This window comes from Myotis myotis, unplaced genomic scaffold (assembly GCF_014108235.1).
Source record: "Myotis myotis isolate mMyoMyo1 unplaced genomic scaffold, mMyoMyo1.p scaffold_m19_p_20, whole genome shotgun sequence".
Lineage (NCBI taxonomy): Eukaryota > Metazoa > Chordata > Mammalia > Chiroptera > Vespertilionidae > Myotis > Myotis myotis.
Window position 1 is genome coordinate 15,595,950 of NW_023416325.1, and position 10,336 is coordinate 15,606,285.

General features: G+C 47.8%; 1 protein-coding gene across 2 annotated transcripts; it reads right to left on the reverse strand.

Annotated features, from left to right (window-relative positions):
- Positions 1–349: 349 nt before the first annotated feature.
- Positions 350–9,823, reverse strand: MYL2 (myosin light chain 2). Of its 2 annotated transcripts, none has more exons than XM_036354237.1 (7): positions 9,710–9,823; positions 8,154–8,243; positions 5,355–5,430; positions 3,546–3,650; positions 2,671–2,749; positions 2,534–2,582; positions 350–695 (listed from the first exon to the last, which is right to left on the reverse strand). In XM_036354237.1, exons 1-7 carry the CDS (start codon positions 9,710–9,712, stop codon positions 597–599), a joined length of 501 nt encoding a protein of 166 aa, XP_036210130.1. In that variant the 5' UTR covers positions 9,713–9,823; the 3' UTR covers positions 350–596. The 2 variants fall into 2 exon arrangements, with proteins under 2 accessions (XP_036210130.1, XP_036210131.1); XM_036354238.1 differs by lacking the exon at positions 350–695 and adding an exon at positions 2,283–2,339.
- Between the last annotated feature and the right edge of the window lie 513 nt (positions 9,824–10,336).

The window sequence follows — 10,336 nt, forward strand, 5'->3', positions numbered from 1 at the left end:
TTTTTTTTTTTTGCCAAACGAACATATTCTTAGGATGCATGTGCAGCCTCTTCCTCTAAAGTCATCACGGGGCCTGTCTAAGCACATTTGTTGGAGGAGCACTCCAATGGTGTCCTGGGGGAAAGGGTGTCGTGGAAGCTGGGCTCTACAACTGCTTGAGCTCTAGTTAACATTCCAGTAAAATGTAACCCTTGATAGAAATAGTGCTGAGTGGCTGAAGTCTATTTTAAATAGTCACTAAGATTCAATAATAATGACAGCAGGGCCATCACTAGCTTATACTCTGCCTTTGTGGGAATTAGCAAAGGGCCAGCCATTCTGCAGTCCCTACTGTCAGAGAAACACTGTGGACAAATACACGACCTCCTGTTTATTTGGACGTGGCCTCTGCATGGATTTCCATCTGAGGATGTATGGTCATGTGGTGTCAATAAGCCACCCAGGCTGCAAAGAAGGTGGAGGTAGATACATGAGGCAGCCACAGCTAACAGGCCAGGGGCAGGGATGGTGGCTTTCCTGGGCCAAGTGATAGGAGAGCAGGGACCCCCTCCCCCTCCCCACACAGACAAGCCCAGGTTGGGCAGTGAGCCCCTCCCTTAGTCCTTTTCTTCTCCATGGGTGATGATGTGCACCAGGTTCTTATAGTCCAAGTTGCCAGTCACATCAGGGGGGAAGGCGGCAAACATCTGGTCAATCTGCAATGAACCAGCAAGAGGTGCAGAGGATGATGGGAGGGGAAGAAGGAAGGAGGGCTGTGTGCAGGGGCAGGCCTGATGGAGAGGCAGTGGGGGTGCGGGTATGGGATGGGGATGGTGAGGATTCGTGTCAGGGGGGTAGTAGACATAGAGATGTGTCACTAGACCCCCTCCAGGAAGACCTTGTCCCCCAGCTGCTGCAGAGCTGCAGGACTCAAGGTCACGCCCTTCCTGGGGCAGCCCATAGCCTCTGATCAGTGTGGGCCCAGCGTGGGACCTCTCGGAAGGGCTACTCTAGCCACCGGGAGTGTCAACCAGGTCACTCCTTGGGTCAGTATCTCCCTCCAGTCCTTCTCCTTCCTTGCCCTTCCTTCCCAGGTGCTGACCCCAAGGGTCACTCTGTAGGGATGTCCCCCCAGAACCCAACCTGAGACAATAAAACAGGGATCACACACTCAAGTGTGCAAAGGAGCTGGACAGGTTATGTAAGGGAGCAACGTGGGCCTGGTGGGGACTATGGCTAAATAGGGACACATGGGCCACCTACAAAAGTGGCAACTGCTCAGGGCCAGCTGCTTATGGCCACGTGGTTAAGGAGATCAGACTCTGAGGGAATCTGAGTCTAGAAATCTAGATTAAAAACAAAACACGCAGTTTCCACATTTAAAAAATATTGGCTAGTTATCTTAAAAAACCATACTGGCTACTAATAGCTAACATGTGATAACATTATCCTTACCACATGTCGGCACTTTACACACACTAACTTGTTTAATCCTCACAGTGTACTAAGGTATGTTCTATTACTGTCTTTACTTTACAGATGAGGATATTGGGGCACAGGGAGGTTAAGGAGCAGGTCCAAAGGGGAAGGCAGGCTCTTTTAACTGCTTAAGTTTTGGAGAGAAAAATCTAAGTAGAGTTTTTAGTAAAATGTGGAACTTGATGGAATCAGGCCTGAGTAGGGACTATTTTAAATAGACTCCTTATGGAACATTAATAATATTGATAAGACTGTTGCTGGTTCATATAGTACTTTTGGCAAAGTATTAGGTGTCCCTTCTTCCAGGCACCTTACTGCCACCTGCCAGAAAATTATATATTCTGATTTAAAAAAAAAAAATTATAAAGACACTTTACTGCCATCTGCTGGGAAACTGTTGCAACAAATACACACTCTGATATCCTATATAATAAAAGCCTAATATGCAAATCGATCGAATGGTTGAACTACCGGTGAAACGACCCGTCGCTATGACATGCACTGACCACCAGGGTGCAGATGCTCAATGCAGGAGCTGCCCCCAGCCTGCAGGCCCCAGGCCAGCCACCGGTCACTCAACCAGTTGCCCCACAGATCGGCCCTGGTCGTTGGCCAGGCCTAGGGACCCTACCTGTGCACGAATTTCATGCACCGGGCCTCTAGTATATTATAAGAACAGCTTCCAGGAGAACTGTGTAGTGCGGAGCCTACGTGGCAGTCCGTGGTACCTGCACGCCACCCTTCCTCCATTAGGAGATTGGTGCTGTACCCAGGGCTCCCTGCATTGTGGGGGAGGTAGACCTGGAGCCAGACCTGCATTTACCGTCAGTGTTGTCCTGTTAGGCAAGTGACTTTACTTCCCTGGGCCTCAGTTTTTCCATCTATAAAATGACAATAATACTAGTTATGACCTCGTGGGGTGATTGAGAGAATGGCATGGGATAAGGGCTCAGTAAACAATGGCAGGTTCTGTCTCAGTGTGGGTCAGGGGTGTTTTAGAAAAGAGGAAGATGGAGTCCCAGGAAGGGTGATGCCAGGAGCTGGGGTGCAGAGAGCGTCCAAAGGGCCCTCTTACCTCCTCGTTGGAAAATCTCTCCGCCTGTGTGGTCAGCATCTCCTTAATGCTGCAGAGAGAGAAAAGAAGGTGTTGGCTCAAGGTGTGTGTGGGGGAAGCAGGGAGCCCCCATGTCCTCCCCCATAGACCCCACTCACTAATCAGCCTTCAGCACCCCTTTGCCTTCGGGGTCAAACACTTTGAACGCGTTGAGGATGGTCTCTTCAGGGTCTGCCCCTGAAACAGAAAACAGGGTTGAAAGGTGCTGCGGGTGGCTTGGAACCTGTTGGACCCAAGGAGGCAGGACCTAAGCCCCCCACCTCCCTTGCCCAGGTTGGGGGGCCAGGGCAAAGGCTATTTTCTTTGGAGAAGAGACCCTGCCTTCCTCTGAGCACTGAGCCTTGATATTTTTTAAAGAGTGGGTTAAGAATCCAGTTATTTTTGAGCAAAACTCAAGATCAAAGGTGGATCTAGATTTGGAAAAACTGGGATTCAAATCCTGACTCCAGCACTTGTTAGCTGTGTGACTTTCTCTGAGCCTCAGTCCCCATCTGCAGACTGGGGAGCAGAATAGATCCCATGCCTGGATGCTGTTAAATGAGGTCATGCGTACAAAGTGTTTAGCATGAACTCTAGCTCAGTGGGTGCCTTGAAGCAACATTAGCTGCTGTCTTTGTTTTTGTTTTGTTTTTGTTTTTTTAGAGAAAGACAGAAACATCGATGAGAGAGAGACATTGATTGGCTGCTTCCCACATGCCCCCTATTGGAGATTGAGCCCGAAACCTAGGCATGTGCCCTGACCAGGAATCAAACTGGTGAACTCTTGGCTCATGGGTCGACGCTCAACCCCTGGACCATGCCGGCCGGGCTAGCTGCTGTTTTTATTCTTTCCCCCCAATGTTACTCTGCCTCTGTCTCCTGGAAATCCTTGTCTATTCTCCTAGTGCTTTAATTCATACCCAAAGATGAAGACACATAAAGACAGACAGACATACACACAGATGCGCACACACACAGATGCATACCAGCTTACCCTTAAGTTTCTCCCCAAACATCGTTAGGAACACCGTAAAGTTAATGGGACCTGGGGCTTCCTTGATCATGTCATCGATTTCCTCATTTTGCACGTTCACACGCCCTAGGAAAGGAAACACACACTCAGGGCCTCTCAGCCGGGACGGAAACAGCACGCAGCACACTGGCATTTGCCCTGTAATTTCACTTCAGGGAATCTAGTTTAAGAATAATCAGAGACAGAGCGGACCCGCCAGAGATTCACGTGAGAAGATGTTCCCGACAGTGTTATTTATAATAGCCAGGCCAAACTCTGATGTAGGAGGGGTTAGTTATATTTAAAATAGTGTCTTTGGAACCTGGAACATTTTATACAGATATTTTAATATTTTACTCCAATGGGAGAGGGCCATCTTATACATTGGCCCTTCTCAGCTGGAGGTGGGAGAGACAGATCAGAGTCCCTGGAGGGTACTTGTTCAAATTATGGCTGCTGTAACCCAGGAGCCTTGGAGATTCTGACATACCTCCTCATGCTAGTCCTTGCTGCAGGCCTATATAGGACCTTTGAGCAAATTAGAAAAAGATACCCCTTCTTAATTTATTTTTATTCTTTTTAATCCTCACTCGAGGATATGCTTATTGATTTTAGAGTGAGGGGGGAAGGAGAAAGAGAGAGAGAGAGGAAGAGAGAAACATTGCTGTGAGAGAGAAACATAGATTGGTTGTCTTTGGGTAACAAACCCGCAACCTTTCAGTATATGAGATGATGCTCCAACCAACTGAGCCACATTGGCCAGGCCAGGATAATTTATGTTTTAAATATAAAAATCCACAATGGCTACAAACATGAAGAGGAGTCTGTCGAACTGTGCAGTGCACAACCTGTATTGCTGTTCACAGTGACCCTGAGCTCTAGGGATCGGAGTGTGTATGTGTGTGTGGAGGGGGTGAGTGGTGGCAGGTGGGACATGTCCTATATAATAAAAGGGTAATATGCAAATCGACCAAACAGCCGAACAGAGGAATGACCATCCGGACGACCATCCCGGACCACGCTATGACACCCACTGGTACCAGGTCAGCCAAGGTGGGTGCGATGCGATTGGTTGGAGGCTCAGCCATCGCCCCATGATTGCCCCACAGAGGGAGGCCCATGCCACTGGCCAGTGGGGTAATCAATTGGGGAGCTCCATGATCGCCCCAGGGCATCGACCTGTGGGCTGTGGTGGGTGGACGGGGCCTCCCTCTTCCAGGGAAGCCTGAGTCCTGGGTGCCGGCTGCCGGAGGGCAGCCTGGGTCCTGGGTGCCAGAGGGAAGCCAGTGCTGGCAGCCAGGGGGAAGGAAGGCCTACTCTCGAATTTCATGCATCGGGCCTCTAGTATATTATGAAAAAGCTCCATGCACTTATGTTCACATTTGAGATATACATTTTAAAAAGCTGAATCCAAAATAGAATGATTCCAATGATTAATCTCCCCCTCCAATATACCTAGAAAAGACTTAGAGGCTGAAATGTTAACAGTGGAGTGTGGCCTAAAGGGTACTATTGTTTTCTCCTTTAAACTTCTCTAAATTTCCCAAGTGTCCTGTTGTGAGCTGGCACTGTATTCAAATCACACACACAAAAAGTAATAAAAAGAAAAGATATGAGGACACGCAACAGTTAAACTCTTCTTTCCTATCCTCTGAAATCTGTCTTAAAGGTCAATCATGGTTGAGCTGTTTCTTTGGAAAACGACAAGCTCTTCACCGTTTCGATGGTCCCACCTCCTGGCCCTCATGGGCGTGGGATGGACCGTCCTGCAGGCCGAGAGGGGCGACGTACCAAGAGCAGCAAAGGTGTCCCTCAGATCGTTCTTGTCGATGAAGCCATCCCTGTTCTGGTCCATGATGGTGAAGGCCTGTGGAAGGGAGGTGGTTGGCTGGTCAGCTCAGGAAAAATCGGGGGGCAGGAGCCCAAGAGGCTGGGCCAGGGGGTACGGGGAGTGGGATTCTGGGATTTTCAAGGAACACTGAATAAATCCAGAGTCAAAGATTTAAAACAATCTGGCAGTTCCTTAAAATGTTAGGTATAGAGTTAGGCATAGAGTATGATCCAGAAACTCATCTGGCAGGTTTCCAGTCGAGAGAATTAGAACCTCTGTCCACACAGAAACCTGAACATGAATGTCCACAGCAGCACGATTCATGATAGCCCCAAACCGGAAACAGCCCACATGTCCACCAGTGGATGGATGGATAAACAAAATGTGGTCTGTCTATACCAGGGGTGAGGACCATCCGGCCTGCGGGACATATAAGGCCCTCAAAATCATTTGTTCTGGCCCTGCCAAGGCACTAGGGGTGAGTTAATTAAATGTTTGACCAAATATAGCAGGCTATTTTTTAAGTTGATAATTTTATATGGCCTGTGAATGATGATATAAATATGCAAATGGCCCTTGGCAGAAAAAAAGATTCCCCACCCCTGATATACAATGGAATACCATTCAGCCATAAAAAAAGGAAGGAAATAATGGCAGGTACTACAATATAGGTGAGCCTGGAATCACGATGCCAAGTGGAAGAGGCCAGGCACAAAAGGCCACATATTGTGTGACTCAATTTCTATGAAATGTCCTGAGTAGGCAAATCCATAGAGACAGAAAATAGACCCGTGGTCACTAGGGGCTGGGCAAGAGGGAAACGTGGAGTGACTGCTGACAGGTATGAGCTTTCTTTTGAGGGCGATGAAAATGTTCTGAAATTAGATAGGGATAATGGTTGCAAAACTCCGCGTCTGTACTAAAGAGCCCCTGAACTGTACACTTACTTTTAATTTGCCAATTTGTGGTATTTGTATTTCTATAAAGCTGTTATTGAAAAAGAAAAGTTAAAAACCAGGGTCTCGTGTCTGCCCCCCGACTCGCCAGCCCACATTGTCTGTAAAAGACAGCCGGTAGTCTTTCTCAGCTAGCTGGCAGGGAGACTCCGAGAGCTGTGTAAATGCCCAGGGATTTTATAAATGATATGTCATCACTATTTTTTTTTTTTGAGTTCTTTGTGGCAGCTGGAACCCTGTCCCCTGTCCCCACCTCCAGCAGCTGATCTCCTCTCAGAGGTTGGGATAGGGTGAAGGAGAGGGGTGGTGGCTTTTTTCTTCCTGGAAGGTGACTATTTTAAGTTCAGATAGGACATTTCATCCCAGGAATTCCTCTTTCCCTGGTGGCCTGTGGGCACAACGTTCCTGTGACTGAAAGTTAGTGGGGACAAAAGGTGCAAGTGTGCACATCCCATTTGGACGCCCCGTGGTCTCCCCTTTGGTATAAAACACACTGGCCGCTTTAGCAAAGCTTAGCGTATTTTCCCCTGAAGGGCAGGGCCTGGGAGCGTGGGTGCCTCAGTGTGCGCCAATCACAACTGCTGGAAAAAGAATCAATTGTCTGTCCTTCTAAGCCAGTGGTTTCTCAGCCGTGGCTGCACATTAGAATCACCTGGGAATCTTTTTAAAATCCTGATTTCTGGGCCTCATCCTCCGGAAATTCTGTTTCTTTGTGATGGGGTGGGGCCACAACATTGGTAACAAAGAAACAGAATTTCTGGAGGGTGAGGCCCAGAAATCAGGATTTTAAAAAGATTCCCAGGTGATTCTAATGTGCAGCCAAGGTTGAGAACCACTGTTCTAAGCCTTCAGGGGGTGGCTTCGTTTTGCCTGATTGGTACATAGTTTACTTCGTTAAGCACAGTCCCGGAGAATGTGATAGGGTTTCAGACCTCGCTGGTACTCAACAATCGAGGACTGTAAAATTCGAAATGCAAGAGATACTGTTTTCCATCTCCCAGATTGGCAAAAATATTTTAGACTATTGGCCAATGTTGACAGAGATGTGAGAGAAAAAAGTACTTTTTCCTCTTGGGGTCAATGGGAGGAGGAATTAGCATCTCATTTCTGGAGGACAATTTGGACCAATGAAACATCAATGTGAGAGAAAAACTTCTAATTGGTTGCCTCCTTCATGCACCCTGATTGGGGAATGAACCCACAACCTTTTGGTATACGGTATGACTCTCTAACCAATTGAACCACTAGGCCAGGGCTGCTATGTATGTATGTATTTAATTCCTTTGACCTAGCAATTCTGCTTTTAGGATTTTATTCCAAGGAAATAACCAAAGATACAAGCAAAAATGTGTTACTTATGAAAAAATAAAACATTCTAAACACATGTAACATCCCACTGTAGGAAGTGGTTTAAATAAATGATAGAAAATGTTGATACTGAATTGCTCAAAGAAAACTACCAGACACTCATTGGCAGGTGCAGAAGACTATAACTTTGTTTAACAAATATATATAACAAACATGTCCAGAAGGCTGGACACCCAAATGTTAACTGATAATCTATCTCTGGGTTGTAGAATTATAGGTCATTTGTGCGTTCTGAAAATTTTCCTACATTTTCAACAACAACAACAACAAAAGCTTTACTGTGATGATTAGCAAAAGTTATTAAAAATCTGGGGTTGTTTGGAGGCTAAAGACATCTAAGCAAGAGGTTCCCATGGGGAACACGGAATGAGGGGAAGGTGCTCCCCAAAGGGTGGGACTCTGCCTCCAGGCTAATGATTCCATAGCTGCACCCACCTCCTTAAATTCCTGGATCTGGGTCTGTTCAAACATGGAGAACACGTTGGAATTGGCGCCCTCGGCTCTCTTCTTGGCTTTCTTGGGTGCCTAGAGTGGGGGGGAGAGGCATCGATTAAAAGAGTCAGAAATTAGAAAATTAGCTCAGGCCCTGTCTCTGGGTAAATCTCAGCTGCTCATCTGTAAAATGGGGGTATGGTGTCCACAATCCTCTCAAAACACTGATGCTGGAGGGATAAAATGACACAACATGACATTTCTCAAAGGCCCCCCTGGTTCTGGTGGATCATAAGAGATTGAGGCTCTTGCAGCAGGCTCCTTTTAAAAGCTTGTTCGGCTGGTGTGGTTCAGTGGTTGAGTGTCCACCTATGAACCAGGAGGTGGCGAATTGATTCCCAGTGAGAGCACATGCCTGGGTTGCAGGCTAGGTCCCCAGAGGGGGCGCGTGCAGGAGGCAGCTGATGGCTGATTCTCTCTCATCATGATATTTCTGTCTCTCCTTTCTTCTCCCTTCCTCTCTCTGAAATCAATAAAAACATATTTAAAAATATTTTAAAACTAGGAGTTTAGGTGTGTCTCTGGGGATGGAGCCATGCTTTCAGATCAGCCCCCGCAGGGCCCAGCCGCTTTTGTTCCAATGCATTTCACAAAAAGTTCAGTAATGCACAGAAGGAGAATTGATTGGGGGCGGGAGTCAGGCTCACGAAACCATGAGGAACGTCGAGATGAAATGACACTTTTTCAGGGTGTTAAAACCCAATCGCTCCCCCACCCACACACACCATTTCCCCCTGATCCAAATGGCAGTGAAATCTCTCTAAATGTTCCGGCCTTGCACCACACAGACAGTGCAAAGAAGACTTTAAATAGTCACAGCTTAAACACGGGTACATACATTATTTCATTCAATCCTCATAATTGCTCTGTCAAGTAGATGCTGTTATTACCGTCACCTTTTTACTGGGGAGGCAACTGAGGCTCAGGGAGGTTGGGTCACTTGCCCAAGGTCACAAAGCAAAAAGCAGAGCTGGAGTTGAACTTGGGCAGTCTGGCTCCAGGGTCTGTGCTCCTGACCTCTCTCCTCTGCTGGCCCTAATTTGGGGGCTTCCTGCTTCGGGAGGGGGACACCTAACCGAACTGCGCCTGGAGAAAGGTTTTAATTTTGCAAGTTCAAAAGGTGAAAACAAAAAGATCTTTTCCCCAGCTGCCCAAACAAGAGAAAAGAATTACAATTTGATCCTTAAAAGCGTTCAATCCCATTTTGCAAGCCCTGAGAGTTATTGATTCCTCCGGAGGTCAGCAGACAAGCCATAAAAAAGCCAACTCTCTTATTTTGTTTTTGCAAGTCCCCGGGAGCTGCTGTTATTTGTGGCTTATCAGGGCATTGATTGGGGATCCTCTATGCGGACACAGCCAGCAGCGCTTTCCCCATCGGAGCCTGGGGTCCTCAAAAGCCACTGCCCCTCCCCCCTCCTGCCCCCTCAGTCCTTTGTTTATAGGTGGTCCCCTTCTCGTCCACCCAGCATCACTCACCTCCGGGAGCCCTGGCTACTCACCATGGTGGAAAGGACTCAGCGCTGGTTCCCTAGAAGAATCCCACAGGCTGCCCACTCTCCTCGCCCAAACAATAAATACTTCCTCCCCATGTTTAAAAATAACCGCATGACCACTTTTGGCAGTTAATAGGTAAGGCCCCCCCCACCCCCACCCCATGCCGTTCTTCTGAAGTAAGGGCAGCTCATTCGACACCTTGTGACACTTGAGACCCAAAAAGGCATTCAAGGTTAAAGAGGCAGGCGGCTGGGTCACGGGAGAGATGCTTTCCGCAGCGCTTGGGCGGGCGACACTTGTGCTTGTCAGTTTTGAGATGGAAAATGGCAGGGAGAGGGGATGAGAAGTCTCACATGGTCAGGCACAGGTCCCATCTCAGGGCCTTTGCACCTGCAGGTCCCTCTACCTGGAATGCTTTTCCATCCGACATCTGCCAGGCTCCCTTCCTCTCCTCCTTCAGATCTTTGCTCAATGTCACTCTCTCAGTGAAACTCCCCCACCGCCTGATTGAAGCAGCCATTCACGCCCGGAACTCCATTCTCTGTTTTTCTCCACAGCCTTTCTCACCCCTTAATGCACTATGCACCACAGCGTGAGCGGAATTCACTTATTTCTGTTGTTCAGTGTCAGCA

What these genes read in the sequence shown, in the direction of transcription:
- MYL2 (XM_036354237.1), bottom strand. An exon ending in GTTTGGGGAGAAACTTAAGG is followed by an intron (nt 2,750 to 3,545) that starts GTAAGCTGGTAT and finishes TTTCTGTTTCAG; the next exon opens with GGGCAGACCCTGAAGAGACC. An exon ending in AGAGATTTTCCAACGAGGAG is followed by an intron (nt 696 to 2,533) that starts GTAAGAGGGCCC and finishes GGTTCATTGCAG; the next exon opens with ATTGACCAGATGTTTGCCGC.